Source organism: Gossypium raimondii, chromosome 8 (assembly GCF_025698545.1).
Source record: "Gossypium raimondii isolate GPD5lz chromosome 8, ASM2569854v1, whole genome shotgun sequence".
Taxonomy (NCBI): domain Eukaryota; kingdom Viridiplantae; phylum Streptophyta; class Magnoliopsida; order Malvales; family Malvaceae; genus Gossypium; species Gossypium raimondii.
Genome location: NC_068572.1, coordinates 42,134,037 through 42,154,774, shown reverse-complemented (window position 1 = coordinate 42,154,774; position 20,738 = coordinate 42,134,037). Strand labels below are relative to the sequence as shown.

At 33.0% G+C, this 20,738-nt stretch overlaps 3 protein-coding genes, 1 long non-coding RNA gene and 1 other non-coding gene across 8 annotated transcripts; 1 reads left to right on the top strand and 4 right to left on the bottom strand.

The window, feature by feature from the left end:
- Window positions 1–620: 620 nt before the first annotated feature.
- On the top strand, window positions 621–2,739 carry LOC105791511 (soluble inorganic pyrophosphatase 1). Of its 2 annotated transcripts, XM_052634352.1 has the most exons (9): window positions 622–812; window positions 1,146–1,264; window positions 1,364–1,392; window positions 1,486–1,551; window positions 1,643–1,750; window positions 1,831–1,896; window positions 1,984–2,104; window positions 2,213–2,294; window positions 2,441–2,739. In XM_052634352.1, exons 2-9 carry the CDS (start codon window positions 1,159–1,161, stop codon window positions 2,481–2,483), a joined length of 621 nt encoding a protein of 206 aa, XP_052490312.1. In that variant the 5' UTR covers window positions 622–812; window positions 1,146–1,158; the 3' UTR covers window positions 2,484–2,739. The 2 variants fall into 2 exon arrangements, with proteins under 2 accessions (XP_012475050.1, XP_052490312.1); XM_012619596.2 differs by having other exon boundaries at window positions 621–812; window positions 2,213–2,739.
- On the bottom strand, window positions 2,684–4,773 carry LOC105791510 (hypothetical protein). Its single transcript, XM_012619594.2, has 4 exons — window positions 4,110–4,773; window positions 3,813–4,017; window positions 2,933–3,580; window positions 2,684–2,840 (listed from the first exon to the last, which is right to left on the bottom strand). Exons 1-4 carry the CDS (start codon window positions 4,678–4,680, stop codon window positions 2,753–2,755), a joined length of 1,512 nt encoding a protein of 503 aa, XP_012475048.1. The 5' UTR covers window positions 4,681–4,773; the 3' UTR covers window positions 2,684–2,752.
- A 1,612-nt stretch (window positions 4,774–6,385) lies between these two features.
- LOC105791509 (NAC transcription factor 29) lies at window positions 6,386–10,849 on the bottom strand. Of its 3 annotated transcripts, none has more exons than XM_052634719.1 (7): window positions 10,532–10,849; window positions 10,185–10,435; window positions 9,716–9,823; window positions 9,290–9,628; window positions 7,624–7,941; window positions 7,464–7,524; window positions 6,386–6,582 (listed from the first exon to the last, which is right to left on the bottom strand). In XM_052634719.1, exons 1-7 carry the CDS (start codon window positions 10,698–10,700, stop codon window positions 6,545–6,547), a joined length of 1,284 nt encoding a protein of 427 aa, XP_052490679.1. In that variant the 5' UTR covers window positions 10,701–10,849; the 3' UTR covers window positions 6,386–6,544. The 3 variants fall into 3 exon arrangements, with proteins under 3 accessions (XP_052490679.1, XP_052490680.1, XP_012475044.1); XM_052634720.1 differs by having other exon boundaries at window positions 6,386–6,576; XM_012619590.2 differs by having other exon boundaries at window positions 6,386–7,524.
- Window positions 10,850–12,011: 1,162 nt separating this feature from the next.
- LOC105793645 (uncharacterized) lies at window positions 12,012–13,091 on the bottom strand. Its single transcript, XR_001133524.1, has 2 exons — window positions 12,858–13,091; window positions 12,012–12,597 (listed from the first exon to the last, which is right to left on the bottom strand). It is a non-coding gene; the product is annotated as an uncharacterized LOC105793645 (long non-coding RNA).
- A 4,339-nt stretch (window positions 13,092–17,430) lies between these two features.
- On the bottom strand, window positions 17,431–20,112 carry LOC105791508 (uncharacterized). The gene is made up of 5 exons (XR_008198697.1): window positions 20,020–20,112; window positions 19,156–19,252; window positions 18,884–19,042; window positions 18,425–18,522; window positions 17,431–17,571 (listed from the first exon to the last, which is right to left on the bottom strand). It is a non-coding gene; the product is annotated as an uncharacterized LOC105791508 (transcript).
- Window positions 20,113–20,738: the final 626 nt, after the last annotated feature.

Below are 20,738 nucleotides of genomic sequence, written 5' to 3'. Positions count from 1 at the left end.
AAAAAATGCAAAACACATAAAGATGCATCTTTCATAATTATTTTTCAAATCAATGGATTGGTCGGATGTTTTTTAGTACTAAAATTGAAATTCCTTTAGTATAATAAATTCATGTTTTTATAGCTTTTAGATATTGGATCACTCATGCATTTCATCTCTAAAATTTAGATGAGAAATAAAATACAAATCCAGCACAAGTAAAAAGGTTCCAAAAATAGAAAATTATTGTGTTTCACATGAGAAATCAGTTCAAGTGCAGTAAAAGGATGATCCCAGTTAAGGTTTTTATGGATCAAAACGGCCCAACATTGTCTCAGGTGCTTTCCATAAAAGATCTTCAGTAAATCACTGCAAGAAAAATAGAACATCGGCACTTCATCCTGCATTTATACCACAAATTAAGGGTTCAACCATCAATGTCTTGAAAGGATTAAAATAGCCTTTTATTTCTAAAATACTAGTATTTAGAACTGGCAAATTTTTTTAACAAAAAAAAAAAAAAAGAAACCGTATATTTACTGGTTATAGCCTAGTCAGAGAGAAAAATAAATAAATAAAACACAAGGTAGTGGAAAGTGCGAAGGAGGTGGGCAAAGCTTTAAACCCGACCTGCTTTTTCTCAGCAATAGACACCAGGCACTGCCTTAAAGCATTCACCAACCTCTTTTCTCTCTTCTTCTCCCACGTCTTTTCAACCCTCCTTCCTATAAATATTTACCTCTACATCAATTAAAGCTTTAGGATCGGTGCGTCATATTATCTTCATTTACTTTATTTTTCTGTGTCTACACTCATTATATCCCAGAACTAAGGTACTTTCTTTTGTCTCGCTTTCTGCTTTTTATTGTTCCGAGTATAATATATAGATCAGATCATGAACAAAGATTTGGACTTTGGTTTAGCTTGGCATAGATGTAAAGCATTAAAAGTAACACGCTTTTACATTTTAGTTTTACCATGTGGAGAAAATAGTTGCTTTTTTTGCTGATCTTTGTGTTGTATTTTATTGATGGAGCAACCTTCATACATATCAAAGGTACTGTAAAGTTTTATAATATACTCATAAGCATAAACCCCTGTTTTATGCAACATGGTGGACTGAATTTTATTGAATGTTGATGCATTTTATTCTATTCTGGAAAAAGTAAAATAAAAAGGATGAGTGAATCGACTGAAGCTCCACGCCCCCGTCTAAATGAGAGGATCCTATCGGCTATGTCAAAGAGATCGGTAGCTGCACATCCATGGCATGATCTTGAGATTGGTACCACCTATCCAATCACTGAATAATCAGATTCCACGTTTTTAAGCTTATATTAATCAAACTGGAGAACTTACATATTGCAATATATGTTGTGTGCAGGATCTGAAGCTCCAACCGTTTTCAATTGTGTAAGCCTTTATTGACTGGACATGGAAATGGAGAAGTTTCCATGCATGCACTACTAATTGTTCGGTTGTTGGATTCCTTGTTCAACTGTACAGGTTGTGGAGATATCGAAAGGCAGTAAGGTGAAATATGAACTTGACAAAAAGACCGGAATGATTAAGGTACCTTTAGACATGTTGGTGAGGCATATACCTCGCAGGATAAGGCAAGGCTTTTCCCTTTCTTGTATTGACGAGTTTAAATGAATCCCAGGTTGATCGGATTTTGTATTCCTCGGTAGTCTATCCTCACAATTATGGTTTCATCCCTCGCACGCTATGCGAAGACAATGATCCCATGGATTGTTTGGTTATCATGCAGGTGAACCGCCTTATCTCATTCTCTTCTCTCCATCTCTACCTTATATGTTGATGGACTATTTATGTCATATGTTGGAATAGGAGCCAGTTCTTCCTGGATGTTTTCTGCGAGCCAGAGCCCTTGGACTGATGCCCATGATTGACCAGGTATTTCATTGAAGTTCAAAGAAGCTAACCTTTTCAGACTTCTTCCCTCAAGTTTGTGTCATTAACTGCTTCATTGTTGTCACTCAGGGGGAGAAAGATGATAAGATCATTGCAGTTTGTGCAGATGATCCAGAATACAAACATTTCACCGATATCAAAGATCTTCCCCCTCATCGCCTTACCGAGATCCGCCGTTTCTTTGAAGATTGTATCCTTTTCCAACTTAAACCATACAACAGTTTTGTTTGCTTAATGAAACAACATTACATCTTACTTCCCAATGTCAGGAAATACTGACTTCCTAACCATTTCACAGACAAGAAAAATGAGAACAAGGAGGTTGCAGTCAATGATATTTTACCTGTAAACACAGCTATTGAAGCCATCCAGTATTCAATGTATGCCTCTTCCTTAAAAGAATGCCATCATAGAAGGGAATTCCTAAGTCTAAATCTGATGGACAGTCCCCTTGCTCTACAATTATTAGTCAGTGTTGTTCTTTTTGGTTCTATATCTGATTAAGGGTTTCATGTTGCTATGGCAGGGACCTTTACAACGAGTACATTATACAAACACTGAAGCAATAGGCTCAAAAACGGCTATTTTCCATTCATTCATGGAGGGAAACTGCATCATACTAAATAAAAGCATCTTATCGACCGCGGTTGAATGAGAATGATAGCCCCATTGATTACATTTCTTTTTGTAGTTTCAAATGATTATTATCATCATCATTATAATTATTTTCATTGCTCATTGGATTAAAATTTCTTGTGAAAAGAAGTGATAAAAAAGAATGTATAAGTTTTTACTAGAACTAGTAAAATATCAAATTCGCTTACACATTTGCTGCTTACTAAGACTCTTCCTTGGAATTCGAAGGAGTTTTCAACCCATATTTGGAGAAGGCCCCTGTTAGCTGTGCCTTTTCCTTAATCTTTAACCTGCACAAAAATGATAAAAACAACTTTTAATTTCAAAGCATATTAGGGAAAGAACACTTTATCGATGCGTTATTAATGATGCAGAGAAGTACCTCTTCGCAGATCCTGGAATATCGAGCTTTTGAACCTTTTGCTCTTTCGTAACTTTTTGTTGGTTTTGTTTAGCAACTACCTTTTTCTTATTATTAGACCCAACTCTTTCTAGCTTTTGACCTTTTTGTTCTTTTGGAACTCTTTGCTGTTTCCCTCTTGCAAGTAGCTTTTGCTCAAGAGCCCTAATTCGTTCCAGCGGAGTTAAGGCTATCAAATCAGCAGCTGCACGCTTAAACCTCGGTTCCATGATATCAGCAGTACTTGCCTCTGCTTCACTAATAGCATTAAGATTGTTTCTACCTTCTCCTACTTCTACTTCATCAAACTCATCATCTTGGTCATCAAATTCATCAGATACAAGCTCATCATCCAGATCATCAAATTCATCAGATACAAGCTCATCATCATGGTCGTCAACTTCATCAGATACACTTTCCAATGATAAATCTGAGGAAGAGTTCTTCATATCGAAATTAGCATTCGGACCATCTACGAAGTGAGAAATTGCCACTTCCTCTGTGATGGATCCATTGTCCCACAATTCTTCATGAGCAGGACTGTGCGAAAGTGAATTTATCATCTCACATTTTATTTGCTTCTGAATCCTACCAAAGGTGAGATTATGTCCAGAGAAAATTTGCACAAACCTACAGAAAGAAAGACACTAGTTCAGTTCTTAATCTACAAACAATAATGATATGCCACCTGAACCAAGATGCAGTATTGCATAAGAAAACTTATTGGATGTTATATTGCGGTTGATTTTGCCAGTTCTTAATCTTATTGCATGAATATCATATAATTCGGTAGCTTCTCTTACACAAAATTATAAATTGACAACTATTAAAGTTTGCAATACAATCTCGTAGCACACCATACCTAATTGCATCCACCTCATGCTTAAATTCAACGAAGGCAAAACCTTTGCAAACAGGGTCTTTAGTCTTCTTATTCCCAGAAACAGCTGGAGATATATTAATTATCCCAGAAACCCCATCGAAAGCAGCTTTCAAATCCCTGTGAATATTCTTTTTCTTAGGAAGATTGCCCACTCTCACACGAATTCCACTTGGAACACTTTCAGCTATTGCAAAATAAACAAAAAAATCCATAAAAATCAGAGTGAAATGAGAACCCCTTTCAACAAATTTGCTAATAAAGTAGGAAAGGCCCAACCTTTCTTGTTTTGCTGATCACCTTTCTTGGAACCAGGCTTGACAGGATTGTTTTTAAGGTTGTTGACATTAACCGTTTGTGCTTGTCTGCTTTGCTCTATTTCTTCAAGCAGTTTTTCTTCAATAGAAGTATCGTACACTTTCCCTTCACCGAACCCACGGGGCTTGTTCTCGAGCCACTTCTTCATTTTACCAAGCGGAAGAAACATGGCCTCATCGCCGTCCTCATCGTCGGCGTCGAATTCATCATCAAAATCAATGAATTCGTCGCCGTCGTTGTCCTCGTCAGAACCATCCATTTCGAAGAGGGTAGTGCCACCGCCGCCTTTTCTTCCTTTGTTAAAAGCAGAAGCCCGCAATCTATTGGAATCTATATTAGGGAAAACAGAAAGAGAAGGGAAATGGGCTGATTGGGAAAGTGGAAGCAAAGAAGAAGAGAGAAAGATAGTGGCTGTGTTCTTCGGGATATGAGCGTGGTAGCTTCTGCTGCTGCTGCCGCCATTGGCAAAGTGAAGAGGAGTAAAGAGAAACGTCGAACTAGAAAATGAAGACATTCCCATCGTCTTCATCATCTTCCAGAGTTCCACTTTATCTATCTACTTGTATTCCTCGAATCCAATATATCCCTCTCTTAGAGAGCTTACATGGATATTATCTTCTTACTGGACTTCTTTTTCTTTTCCGAAATCATCTTTTACTGGACTTGAATATTTCGGTAAAAAGACATTTCCAGTCCCTCTTAATTTTGATATTCAGCAAATTGGTCTCTCTAAAAAAATCAAAACAATTTAATCACGTCAATTTTGAAAGTGAGTAAATAAGGATAATTAATTACACCAATAATGTTTTCCATCAATTTTACATAAATTTGACTGGTACAATAACAAATTTAACTCTCATAATTTACATTTTCTATCAATTTGGTCATAATTTAACAAATTTAGCTCGCAATATTTTTGTAAATGTTGAGGCTAAATTTGTTGAACATTTTAGAACCAAGACCAAATTAATAACATATGTAAACATCGAAGGCTAAATTTTTATTATACTAATCAAAATTATACACAATTGTGAAAAAAATTAATGTCGTGATTAATTATCCTTAATTGCTCACTTTTAAAATTAATAATGATTAAATCACTCTAATTTTTTTGAGAGGGACTGTAGAGGTCTTTTTACCAATATTTGTAGGTAAACTGTCTCAAGTTGCCTCCCTATCAGTAAGTTTACACATTGGTCAACTTTAAAGAGTTAAAAAAAATTACTGAATTATTTGAAAGTTTTCATTTAAATTACTACATTGTTAAGGTTTTTTTTCCTGAAGTCTAATTCACAAGTTTCAAACAATAATTTGACGATCAATATGCTAACTAGTAGAATAACATGCTTTGAATGCAAGCCAATTTGGTAGTTGATATCAAAGATTGGAAGAGAAGAAATTAGATGTTAGTCCATAAATTCGTGACATTCAAAACCATTTTATGAAAGAATTAAATTGTAGAAGAGAAGTGTAGAATGAGAGCTTTCTATTAGCGATAGCTCCAAAATGTTTTTTCGGTAATTTAAATGAAAATTTTAAATATTTTAATGGCTATTTTATAACTTTTAAAATTAAGTATCTAAAATATAAATGTAATAATTATTGTTTAAATGTAGGTTATCCAATATTTTTTATCAGCCTAAATTAGCCCCAACCATAGCTTTTAAGATTGGCTAAAAAGTTTTTTTCTAGAAGTTATTAAACAATTAATTTTCTTTTCTTTTACCCAAAAAGTAAACTACATCAGGTGTAATTTGATGGGTCAGATGTTATGTTTTTATTTTTCTTGATGAAATTTAGATAATTTTTAATTAAATTAATTCTTTTAAAGAACAAATAAATTAAGATAAAATTGATAACTCATAAGAAAAAGAACAATTTAAGAATTGGAATATAATTTAGGACCAATTTACTAATAAAACCATTATTACTTTATATGATTTTTAATAGATTAAATTGTAATTATTTATTAAAATATTTTGATATATTAGATGATTATATTTTAATACAAAATAAAATGTTTTAATTACTTATTTGTCACAAATAAATTAAATTATTATGTATAGGCACAAAATGACATTCTCATTTGTAGTAAATATTGCATTGGGTAGTAAATAAGAAAAAAATGTACCCTACGATGACAATTTAATAAAATAAAAATTCTGTCGATCAAATAACAAAATCTTTCCTTTCAGTGTAATAAATTAAACAGAATAATATAACATACCTAATGCCCATACGGAAATGACCTTGAATTCAATCTTCAAATATGACAAGTTCTGAATCATTGGTTATAAAGGTAAATTTGTGGTACAAACAAAGGTCATTTTCACTCTTAATTCTAAATATACAACAAGAAAAGTTGCATGACTAGGAAAATAGTCCCTCAAAAAACTTCATGCAGCAAGTTGAGATGGAAGAACCAAATCTTCTCCTTACACAGATTAGAGAGTGAAGTCAGCAGGAAAAAGAGTCAAGTTAGAGCACCGCACTTACATCATGAACTTACTTACTTCTCACTTTGGAATTACATGCATAACATAGGGCAACAAATACAAATTGTGAAGATATTATATATGGATTCATCATTAAGACTCTGGGTCCTCAAAACTCAAAAAGAACTAGTTCATGAAGTAGGTAGCCCTATCAGCTATACAAGGAAAAGGAAGGTGATACATGCTTCATCTGTGGGAATCAGATAAGGGATTTCTCATGTTAAAATATTATCTAATACCTAAGCTTGGCTTCAATATTCAATTTAATACCTGAATTTTCTTTTGTCTTAATTTAATACTAGAGTTTGGCTTCAATATTCAATTTAGTTACCTAGACCAAACCACCCAATGAATGTTTGACGCATGTATAGGTAATTAATTTGGATACACAAAAAAAGCTCAAGTACCAAATTGAACATTAAAGCCAAAATTAGGTACTTAGTTGGGACTCAAGTATCAAATTGGAAGAACTCAAATATCAAAGTGAACATTGAAGCAAAACTCAAGTACCAAACTGGGACAAAAACATAAGTATAAAATTGAACATTGAAGCCAAATTCAGCTACCAAATAGTACATTAACCCTAAAATATATGACTAGCACCAAGTGGTACTGAAATTAAATCATAAATGACAGAAATAAACAATACTACACCTAAAAGTGCATTGACAAAATAAACTGGGGATTAACTAGATTTATGGTTGAATGAAGGCTTATATATGCACATGAAGAAAGCTTTTTTTATCAGAGTCAGATAACTCATTCAAATGCATCTGCAGTCTCATATGTCTGTAGCTATGTTCAGCTGTTTTCCTCTTACCGTTAGATTCCATAATAATAGGAAGATTAACAGCAGTGGCATGTTGTTTTACATCTATAGCCTGCAAAAGGGATCAAGCTGGATAGCTAAAAGCAAATGACATAAACCTGAGCATTTCATTTTGACATCATCTTTCTTTAATGCAGGTTGATTCCCTTACCTTGTCTTGGGAGGCTATTTTTCTGCAAAACTTTCCCCGTTTATTGATTCTTTTTGCATCATCTTCTTGCTCTCCTAATTTTTGATAGTAAGGGTTGTAGAATCTTGTAGCACGAACAATACTGTGCGGATCAACAACTGACTCGACATCAGGGATATCCAATTCCCTGGATTCATTATTGAGAGATACCATCCTGTCCCTCCCATGGGGATCTTGCTTTACAGAACTTGAAGTCACATTTGGTGCATTAACCATTGCCAATGCTTGGTGTTTCTTTGAATCACCATGTGCATCAAGCATCATTGAATTGCTCACCGCCTGCTCATACAATTGACATAAATGAAGCAACAGGCAACTAATTAAGCATCCCAGAACACAACTTACAAAGCGATTGGAATGGTCAACGATTAATGGATGAGATAAGTAAAAAGGATAGAAACTATATATATTTTTTATCAGTAGGCTTGGTAGGAAAGATGATAAATAAAAAGAAAACTTAATTCTGTTTCCATCTATTGATTGGCAAGTTGAAAACTGAGAGAAAGAAATGAAGATTATAAAAAAATTCTTAATGTTGTGAACAAGCACGCTTGACTTACATTGATGTTGTAATAGGCAGGCTTGGCTTATATATCTCTCATGTTCTCTCTTATTATTCCTTAATGCTGTAAATAAGTACACTTGATTTATATATTTCTCTTTTTTTTTTCTCCTCTTGTTATTTAAATTTAGAATTATTTGTTTTTATTTATTGTGATGAAAAATAACAAATTTTCCTAATTTTTTTATCATCATTTTTCTTGCCTACAAAACAAACTCAAAATTATTTTCGTTCTACATTTCCATTCTCTCCTTCTCATGCTCGCACTGTTCCACATAAACAAACACCCTAAAAAAGCCAAAACTGCAGCAAAACCTTTTGCAGGACCCTAAAACATAGGTTAATCCGCAAATTAATACATACCAGGAGAATTGTAAGAATTTGAAGTGTACCCTAAAACATAGGTTAATCCGCAAATTATGTAGGCAGGCAATGAGAAATGATTCCCTTTCTCTTCATTTCTTTTCCAATCCTTTCACTCAGTCCTTTGGTACATTTGGTTGAGAGAAAAGGTGAAAAAATGGAAGAGTACGATGAAAAAGAGGAGGGAAGACAAATGTTTGGTAAAAAAGAAAATGAGAAGAAAAAAATAGAAAATATCATTTTTCATCTTAATGGAATGAAAAGATGAAAGAAGATGAACAAGCGTTAACTACACAATTTTTTTTTTAAAATGCTATTTTTCTTTCTTCTCATTTTTCATTTCTACCAAGTAACGAATAAAAAGAAAATCACTTTTCTTTCCATTTAATCATGTTTTCTACAAATGAAAAGAAAAAATATATTTTCTTTCTATTTTCTTTCCATCTTATCAAGCAAGAGCTTTAGTTCCATCAATAATAGAGCGAGACTGTAGTAATTCACATTCAAGTGCTAGCACAGTAGAAGTTTATTTTCAAAACAGGAATGCATTTTCATCGTTAGTTAAGCTGGTCAATCAAGCTTTTCTTTTTAAAACATCAATAAACACCAGACCAGCATAACAACGAGATGCACTGCCCATCTTGCTTGCATAAGATGGTACTCTATTTATTATAATACAAAATTTTATTTCAATTATTTTACCATTGGTTGGCATTCTTCCTTTTCAATGGCTCCGCATAGTACCCCAGCTTCACAGCGTGATCTTTTCCTAGAGGGCTCTCCAGGGCAGGTCGCACTTGCATCAACTTCCAAGATTAAGTTCATCGGATTGAATTCATCATCATCCACTAAATATCCAATCCATGACTCATCATCATTCTCTTCCTTAGACAGGTGTGGAAGCCCATCACAGTTAAAGTCTTGCAAATGAGTGAATTCCAAGCAAGAGGGCGGCTGCTGCTCATCCACCTCCAACTCATGCTCTCTGTCTCGTTCTTTCAATGTGTCAAGCATCTCGTCAGGATTAAACATGGTTGAGTTCTGAATCATACAGAAACAAGAATGGTTATGAATACTTTTATCAGTCCAAAGAAATGACTTGAGAAAACTTTGCATAAGGCATCTTACATCAGGAATCTCCTCGTCTGCAACCAGACTTGGCTGACAACTTTCACTACTTGAAGCATTGGCTGTTTCATCTTCTTTTTTCTTCAATTTACAGAGAAAAATGCCCTCCTGCATGGGTGGAAGGCCAAAACAATTTCAGCCTTAAACACTGAATTTCAGAAATATACATAACAAATGTGTTCCATTTTTTTTTTTTTTTTGCAAATCCTCAGGATTATCAATCAAACATATACTCTAAAGACTTAAGGTTTTCCTCCAATGTAAATAAATTAAGAGCAGTGATCAAGTTGTTAAATTTATCAAGTTTGCACTTCAATTGGACCACCTTACTTTCTGCCAAATTTCCGAAGCAATTTTAACTAATTAACACTTAAACAACAATCACGATCCTATAGCCTTATTTTCCTCCATTAAACACACAGAAAGATGATGGAAGTCTAGAAATAAAATACGCAGAAAAGGAACATACTCTGTTATCAAGAAGAGTAGAGGTGAAAGTATACTCGTGGATGACCCAAGGTGTCCACTTTGCATTAGGGGTACGACCCTCATAAAAAACCAAAGATTTCTTGGCAGCACACCCTTTTTTCCCCTTTACCTTCCGAGGCTTTCCCGTCACTTTCCAGAACCCTTTATCCGTTGTCCTCTTCACCCGTTTGTTGTCTCCTCGCCGGGAAAAGAAATACCACACTTGATCAGCTGATTGTATTTTAGACCAACCTTCGATCAAAAAAAAAAAAGAATCCCCCCAGGGTTATGATTAACACAGTAGTAGAATTTTTTTCAAGTAAAAAAAAAAAAAACTATAGTTTTTACCGGGTAGTTCCCAAGGATCTTTGTTGAAAAGAGAATCGACCTCTTTTATAGCTTGGACGAGAGAATCACGGTCGAGGATTTTGTTCCATAGGTAATGGTCCACGAGTTCTTTGTCAGTTGGGTGGAATCTGTATCCCACTATGTGGCTGTTACCATCGATGCTACTCATGTCATTAAATAATAGAGGGAGGGGATCAAGAGGTAGCAGAGAGGGCCGGCGATTGAGAGAAACGAAAAGGGAAAGTGAAGGTTAAAGCTGGTTCAGAATTTTTTTTTCTTTCAGAATAATAATAACATGATCAATAAACAGACAACGGTAGTAGGTTATTATTTTACTGTGACTCCCTTGCCAGAGAAGTTTTAGGGAAAAAGGACAAAGATTCAATGGTGGGTCCAGCATTGGTGCGACGCTGGCATGTTTGATCATTCATCATTGGATCCAACGCATTGGATATCAACGTTCCAAGTTTCTAATTTGATCCCACTATCACTATTTGTAATCTTTTAAACAAAATGCTTCTTTTTGACGCTGTATATAAGTTAAAATAATGATTTAATTGGGGGATAAAATACTAAAATTATATGTTAATTTTAATTTAATGTGTAATTTAATATATAAATTTTAATTTAGAATAACTAAACATATGAAATTTTTATTATAGTTCAAATGTATATATATGAAACTTTTATTTTAATTTAATCATACATATTTTTAAAAAATAAAATATTAATTTATTTTATATTTGATAAGTATAATTATTTGAGTAAGCAGTATGTAATGGTAAATTAAATAAATATGCTTTTTTTTTAAATTTAAGTAAGCAAGTCGTTTTTTTTTATATTTTTCGAGATAGGTCGTTTTTAAGTGAAAACACGCCTTGTAAGACATGTTTTTATTTCTCTCTCCTAAAAACGCGTCTTACAAGACACATTTTCATTACCACGAACGCGTTTTCAGGGTAACGATAATTCCCCCCCCCAATAGTCACAATTCTAACGGCTACACCCCAACAACCATATTTTTTCCTATATAAACTCCTCTAAATTTCATTATTTTCAATCCAAACTTATTCTCTCAATTCTCTTAATTCTCTAAATTCTCAACTCTCTCAATAATTTCGCTTTAAATCTTTCTCTGAATCCTATTCTCTTCAATTTTATTTTATTCTTTATAATTTGTAAAATGACAAATCAAATTATTACTTTGGATGACAAGCACATCTTCGATTTTATTTAATTATTTAATTTTAATTAGTTAATTATTATGCTGTTTACATTATTAATTTTTTATGTTTATACTTAGGCCAAAGATTGAATTTTGGAGACATACATACACAATTTAAGTGTGAGTGATCGGTTGCCATTCATGGACACTTGCGAGATGTGAGATTCTTATACGTGGCTCGCATGCTCAGAGGGGAGGAGGCTAAATTGGATCCCCCACTTATCAGTGCTTTGGTGGAAAGATGAAGACTCGAGATACACACATTCTATCTTCCTTGTAGTGAGTGTACAATTACACTTGAGGATATTGGTTTACAACTTGGTCTACCGGTTGATGGGGAAGTCATTACAGGGCTAGTGCCGAGTGTCGATTGGAGTGCAACATGCAAGCAACTACTAGGGAAGGTGCCAAACAAGTTTAGGGGTATTCGGATCGAGATGGGATGGTTGAGGACAACTTCAAGCATATAGAGGCCTTTGCGATTGACATTGAAAAAGTACAATTCGCGCGCGCATTTATCTTGAGGTTGATCAGGGGTCTAGTTATTCCAGATAAATCTCGAAATCTGGTTTGGTGACTATTACTGTACAAGCCCAAATTTGCCCAGGGCCCAGAACCACAAATTGCCAGCCCACCAAAGAAAATAAAACAAATAAGCCCACTAGCCCATTACCCAAAACCAACCCAAACTAAAACTAACCCACCAGCCCAATCTACCAACTCAGGTCAGACTAGGGTTTCAGAGACTGAAACCCTAGCGCCGCACCTGCTCCTGGCCGCCACCTGCTACTGACGCCGCGTCACCTACTCCACCCGCCACTGTCACGTCGGCCACTTGCACCTGCAAAGAGAGAAATCAACACGCAACAACAAACAGTAGAAATAGACAAAAATAATGTGTAAAATCGACTATAAAGGCCGAATTAAAAATGTATTAGGCTCTCTCCATTTTTTTGAAGAACATTAGAAATAAAAAGAAAGAGGTTGCTGTTTTCTTTTAGATTTGTTATTTTATTTATATATCTTTTTTTTCTTCTTTTTTAAATCGGTTTTTCTTCAAAAAAAAACTATTAATAAGATAAAAAAGAGGAAGAAGGGTACCTGAATCACCCCGTTGTCCCACCATTTTGGCCGTCGCCGGATTTGAATCGAAAAAGGGGGGTAGGGGCCTTTCTTTTCGGTTTTAAGGATCGAAAATCCGTACCTTCGGGTTTATTTTGGCACACGGGCAAAAGGGCCTTTGGCCGCGGTGGCCACACGGCGGATCGCCGTTGAAGTTGGCTTCGGAGTTTAGGGGGCCAAAAGGAGATGAAGGCTCTCTGTTCTTTTTTTATTTTGAGGCTGCTAAAATAAGATCAGGTTTTTTTTAGGGTTTTTAAAGACTCATTAAACGGCACCGTTTGGACACTAGGGGTCAGGTGCCAAAACGGCGTCGTTTTGGCCCTGACCCACGCGGTGACCCGACCCGCTCCAGGGGGGATTCGCGCGTTTTCATAAAATGGGTTATTTGCAACCCAGGTCCTTCCACGTTTATGTGCCTTTTAATTTGCTCCTTTGCTATTTTTACATTTGGCCCCAAAATTTTATTTCGTTTTCAATCGGGTCCCTGACCCACTGACGCAGTGAAAAGGGACACATGACTGGATGTGGGATTATTCCCATTTGCCCCTCCTAGTTTTTCAGCGCGTTCGATGGGGTCCTTCTCCTTTAATTTATTTGCGATTTGTCCCCAAATTTTATTTTTTGTATTCAATTTAGCCCTCTGTTTATATCTTGGTTATTTTATTATTAAAACTAATAAGTTATTATTATTATTATTATTATTATTATTATCTATATCTTGTTAATCTCAAATTTTATTATATATATATATATGCACATACATACATATTTATAATATATATACGTACATAACCCTTTTTTATATTTATATATATATAAATTCTTATATGTTATATATAGTTTACACTTCACATATATATATATATGTACGCATATGCATATATTTTTCAATTTACATGTATATATATACATACTTATGTTTTTATGCTTTATAATTTATATATATATACATAGATATGCATATTTGTTTTTTATATATGTATATAGATTCATATAATTTATAATTTATAATTTAAATATATAGATACACATACATAAATATTTCATCTTTTATAATTGAATTGTTATCGTTGTTTTATTTTATATTTATTTATTCATTTATTGAAGTGTTCATTATTTTTGTGAAATGCTTTAGATTTTTATTCATTTATTATTTCATGTAGCTTTGATTCGTTTCTTATGTATTTTATTTATTGCTCATTTTAGTTGTGCTTGTATTATTTTACTTACATTATTATCATTGTTATTCTATGACGCTCATTTTTATTTAGATTTCAAAAAAAATAAATTTTAAAAATATAAGTAATATTCGGTATTTTAGATCGTCGAGAGAATCGAGCCCTAACGTATTGGGTTCCGACTTTCTTCGTTGAATTTAAATAATCGAGATTACTCTTTTAAAAATGATAAAAAGCTCGTTATCGAGAATTCAATACATTGTGTCCTAACGCATTGGATGTGACACATTGTTTTCTCGAGACAAGGATTTTTCGAAATAAATGCAATATTCAATGTTTAATATTTTGAGAAATTGTGTCTTAACTTATTGGGTTGCAATTTCTTCATTTGATTTAAACCATTGAATATTCTTTTAAACTTTATTACACGAATATTTCAAACTCAAGTTTTACATGATATTGGGAATTAAAAAAGGATCGTGTCTTAACTTACTGGTCGTGATCCCTTTTTTAATCCAAGATAGTTAAATATCTTTTAAATAAGCATTTTTTTCATTCGCGTATCGGGAATTCGAGACATTGTGTCCTAACTTACTGGATATGATTCTCTTTTTCGGATAACGTGAAATATGCCCATTTTTTTGAAAATTTTCAATGTTTTAATACAAGGATTGTATTTTTTAAAATTCTTCAAAGTTCTCAATTTTCGACATTAAGACATTAACTAATCAACTAGGTACCAATTTTGGGCGTTACGAGGGTGCTAATCTTTCCTCGTGCGTAACCGACTCTCAAACCCGTTTTTTCTGAATTTCGCGAACCAAAATCGTTGTTTTAATAAAATCAAATTGTTTATTAACTCGAATTCCATCTCACTCGACTCGATTCGAGAAAACTTCAAATAAAGTTAGGATGATAAAATGAGATTTGAAAACTCGATTAACTCGAAACTTTTCGATTCGATTCGATTCGATCGAATGCTCACTCTTAGATTATAGTGTTTTATTAAATTTTTATTTGGTAAAATTTGTTAATTGGATAGTTAACAATAGTCAAGTGGTTTGACCCTAAAGTCAAGTGGTTTTGAAAAATGAGGTATCGGGACCTCATTTCAGTAAATCGAACCTATAAATATTATTATTAAATATTTACAGAGTTTTTATATAAGTAAATTGAAATTTGGTCCGAAAATTTTATTGTTTGGTTGGTTAATTAAGGAAAAGAGACTAAATCGTAAAAATTGTAAAAGTTAATTACTATTGAATTTTATTAATTAAATGGCTTATTTAGTAATTTTGGGAGGACTTATATGGTAATTAGACATTTTGAAAGTTAATGGACGGTTAGTGGAGGAAAATTAAGTTAAAATATGATTGTATAATATTTTAATTTTTAATTAAAATATATGATTTTTATGGTTTTGAAATCGTTGCAACTAGGTCTAGCTAACTCGTATCTCTATTTTCAAAAGCTGTTAAATATTTGGATATGTTTCATTGATGAATTTTTATGTTATTGAAGTTAAATGATAGATTTATAAGCTTGGTTGTTAAATATGATTATTTTGTAAAGTGATTTTTGGTTAATTTTAAGTTTAGGGACTAAATTGAGAAAATAATAATTTCAACATGAGATTCTGGAGAAATTAAAATAATTATGGGTTGTAGATGAATAAATAAAAATTTGGCTAGCTTGGTTTTTGGGCTTAATTGTGATAACTGTAAGTTTGGGTTTAGGGACTAAATTGAATAAAATATAAAAGTTCAGGATAAAATTGTAAAATGTTGATAAAGAATCAAATACATTCATTTAAATATTCTAAAGTATTTGAATTGATTAATTAAGCTAAATTATTATACATAGATCAATAAAGGGATTGATTGGTCGTTAATCACGTGAAAGGAAAAGTTGTCAAGTAATCATAGTTTTAGTATTGGTAGCTACTTCATTTAGGTAAGTTCGTATTAAATGTTCTTATGCTTATTAATTTTGAAATTATAGTTGAATATATTTGTATGTGTATATATGTATAATAAACGTGGTTGATCAAGGTAAGTTGCAAATGTGATCAAAGACTTGAGTAACAAAATATGACTTTTGTATTTGTTCGTTTTGAAACATGTTATGTCACGAAAAGATGGTATCAAATTGATCTTGGTATATAGTTCATGAAAGGATAAAAGTATACAGGTCAAAGCCCATGTGAACTTAGTGAATAGTTTGGATACAAATGAAATCTCATTAGGGCGTAGCAAACACTCTGTGCCAGTGTTATATTTAGTAGGCACTAGTTGCCGGTGATTTCAATAACAGGTACTTTGTACTAGTGTTGCAGTAGTAGGAACTCTGTGCCGGTGTTATATTTAGTAGGTACTATGTATCGTTGATGGATACCATACCAATGGCTTGAGATCCTGCATGTGTTGTAGATTCTCTAAAGCTTGTGTAAGCAGCATCATGTATAGGTTAATGTCCTTTTGTCTGCTTATGTGAGCATTACCCTCCCGTGTATCCGAAGTCAGGCTCCGTTTGTTTGCCAGTAAATTTTTTTTTGAAAGTGTTTGGATAAATCTGTGTAAAATATTTTACATTGTTTGATGATTTCTGAAAATATTTTAGGAAAAATTGTTTTTACATATATTAATAAATTTATATATATTAATAAATTTATATTTTGAATTTTTTGTACATATATTGAAATGATTTATTTATAAATAAATAAATCAGATTAAATATATAATAATACTCAATTATTAAGCTAGAATATTAATCGTCATAAATTGAAAACAACCAAAGTCAAATAAATTATTTGTAATTGTATTATAAAAAATAAAAAATAAGGATTGAATAATTATAAATTAGCTTCCAAACCACAAATACTAGAAATTAATAATATTATCCAAATGCATAATTAGTAGTACACCACATAATAACAACAACATTGTCCAAGTGCATAACTAATATTGCATCACATTAAAAGTATCAATATCTTCAACCTTGAGAAAATTTTTGAAGCCAAATTTTTTTTATGATTCTTACTTTTAACTAAAAAAGCTTTGGCCTCGGATTCATGACTCACTAGATAATCAAACACAGAACACAGAAAGTCATCATCAAATCCTTCTTCCTCCATCGACATCACTTCTTCGTAAAGATGTGGTGTCTTATCCGTAGTAAATTGTTCCAAAGCATTAGCAATTTTGCCAAGTTGTTCACCCACAAATTTAATTTGTTCATCAACGACACTTTCTTGAAAATTTTTTCTTTTACGTTTGGATGTGCCAGATGAAGATACTTTTGTTCTTACCTCTTCAGTCTCTTCATTGTCGCAGTCTATAGGCACTAAATCTTGGTTACCATCATCCAAATCTATGTCAGCAAATGTTCTGGCAAAACTCCCTGTTGCCATATCTTTGCCAACGTACCAAACCTGAAGGAAGCCCCAAGGCTTCGGTGCCATGGGCTAAGATAAAATCAGCTTCTTCAACATTCTCAATAACTTGTAGGCCCAAACCCTACAAGAATAAATGATATTTTACGACATGTTAAATCAATCAAGCTGGCTAGTCATGAAGTCTGAGTACAACTGGTAAAGCAATGAAGAGGATAAAAGTATTTGTAATTGGCACACCAATGGATGGACTAGGTGTTTAGATCCTCTTTGAAAGCCAATGGTTGAAGTTGTAGTTTTTCAACAAAAAGTCATTCAGTACATGGGGACATGTTTTGATAGTAAACAGGCTCTTAGTAAAGGAATTATTTAAGTTTTGATGCTAATTAATTTATTAAGGCCTTTATGCGAACATCATTTAAATTCTTCAACCATAAATCCTAAACTTTGTAACTGGAATCTTCTCTGACCACAATCCTTAAGCAGGTAAACTTTCTAATCTTCTTAAATCATTTAGTAGCACAAAAAGCATTCATTTCATTCTAAAGTTGAAATGGCTTACATATCTCGTAAAGTATCTTTCATATTAAACTGTCCATGGCTATTATCAAGCAAACACAAAATTATGGCTTGATTATATTAGAAGCTAGTCATAAAAAAGGTAGCAATAGAACAAATGTGTACTTCTAGTGGACCACAGCAGCTATATTGTATTTGTATTCAATTTGATGATATGCATATGATGATTACAATCTATCCAGAAGTCAGAAGGTAGCCTTTTAGTTTACAAGGCATCTTGGATGTTTATTAGATAGCAATACAACATAAATTAAGAATATGTGGTTTTAATGCTACAACCTTCAAATGAGAAAGAGGAGAGAGACTACATGAGATTTCTTAAACTGAGGATGCTATTTGAGTAAAGCAATAAATAGGAAGAAAGAATAATTAAGAAACACTCAAAATAATTTGCATACCTCAAGAGATATAGCACCCCTGTCACTCCAGGTCATATGAATGCAAGACCTTCCAAGAGCAGCAAACCAAGCATTGCCCCTCCTGAATGTGATAAATACTGATAGGTAAACTCTCAAGATGTATGTTATAGGCTTCCAGATTAAGAAGTTAAAAAACAAAGTAGTATATAACACTGCAGCTGCAATTGCATAATATAAGCATAAGAATGCACATCTAGAAAATCCATAAGACAAATTATTTTGATTTTAATGTTAAAAAAGGTTGCCTAGTTTCTTTTCTTTTTCTTTTTTAAAATAAATTCTGTAAAACAAGAAATATTTATTCATATTAGAACATTGCATGGAACTCAACCACAAATTTGGTCCAACTAATCTAATGCACAATGATTTTTTTTTTAAAATGTGTTATAGATGTTGGGGATTTCTCCATACGTAAGAATAAGATAAATAGGGGCAAACTTTGCAAGTACTGATGTGTTAATTCTCCGCCAGTGATGACTCCCATAAAGAGAGAAGGATCAAAGCCTAGGTTCTTCAATTTCTCTATTGTTGTTGATGCACATCCTGAAGAATTAATTATGATCACCATCTTGGCACCAGTTGTTGCCAGCTTTTCCACTATCACCCATAAGGATTGTATCTTTTAGAGAAGAAAGACCGATAAAGCACTAACATGCATCTCACCTAACATGTGAAAAATTCAGTATATCAGCACAGAAAAATCTAACCACAATGCTAAAACTCAAATGAAAACATAGATGTTGAAATCACGCCTGGGTAAGGTTGCTTGCCATCATGAAGGACACCAAATTGATCCAAGAACCAAGCCTATGAATGACCACCAAGTTAACCAAAAGCAACGAATATCTTAACAGCATGTATTAGTACTAACAAATACACTCAAGGTTGGCGTAACTACCTACATTTATGTATTACATAAGTTAATTTTAGAAGCCTATTGTGTCAACCCAACTATGCAAAATTTTAGAATCCCATCAGCAGTTCCTGGTCAATAAATCCTATACTATGCGAGCAACTACTCTCAAGGGAGATTAGTTATGTTTGGTTCAAAGCAACTACTCTCAAGTAAGAGTTATTCATGAATAAAATATTTCTATATGTGAAGCATTTCTATGAAGGTCTACACGTATTTATAATACGGATTACGTTCCTTAAAAGAATTCATCCAAATTAAGTGATTGCTTGACATTCAAACCGGATAGTCACGTTTGGTTCAAACAAAGCATAGATTTACAATCGAAGTTTAAACTTTTAACCTTGCAAATTCTTGCAAAACCAATTTTTGATTTCATCTCCAAAGAGATTTTTTTTTGCTTTCCATTTCCAAAAGAAAAGGCAAATAGCATTTGAGTTGCATTGAAATTTGAAAGAAAAGCCTAAAGCAAAATGAGGAATTAAATTATTCAGAAGTTACTGTCAATGCTAAAAACCTATATGAAAACACTTCAATTGTCCAAATTATAACTAAAATTAATACTTTGATTAGCTAAACGTGACTTCGATCAACTAGAACTTAAAATACAGATTTGGGAGAGAAAAGAGAAAAACTTGGAAATTAACTACCATTTGAGTACCTTGAAACGACGCGTTTCGGCAAGGTGTTGAGGGCCATTGAAGGTCTGAAACATAGGTTCAACGGAAGGAGCAACAAAGCATTTCCCCATCATTTTCCTATTGTTTTGTTCTTTCGTTTTCAATTCTTTTACTCGTTTGCCCTACGACTTGCACTCTGAGGTGATTTTGATATTTTATGAATTATTTTAGAGGTTGATTTTTCCTCAAACTATATAAATTTCGATGAAGAAGGAGAAGGACGGAAGGAGGAGGAAATATGGAAAATGTCTTACAGAAATAAAATCGGTAATACATTTTCCCTAAAATCCCTTCTCATTCCTGTGTTTCTGAAAATGTTTTAACAATGTAAGTTATTTTCAAGCAAACAAACAATGGAAAACTAGGAAAACATTTTCTGAAACATGTTTTCCTGGTAAACAAATGGACCCTTAATTTACTATTATTTTTTGGGCAAAACAGTTAACTATCGAAATGGAAAAGACATGAGACGATATGTTGAATTATATTTGGTTGATTATATCTTAGTATGTGAATCTTAACATGTTATGTATTGATGATGTGAACGATTTAGGTTTAATCAATTCGTATAGTTGGAATGATGAAACAAGACAAAGGTTTGTTAGTTCTATATTATAAGTATGATTTGCAAATTAAATTGATAGGTATATAATGTTTTGTTTTATGAACTTACTAAGCTTTACGTAAGCTTTGTAGATTG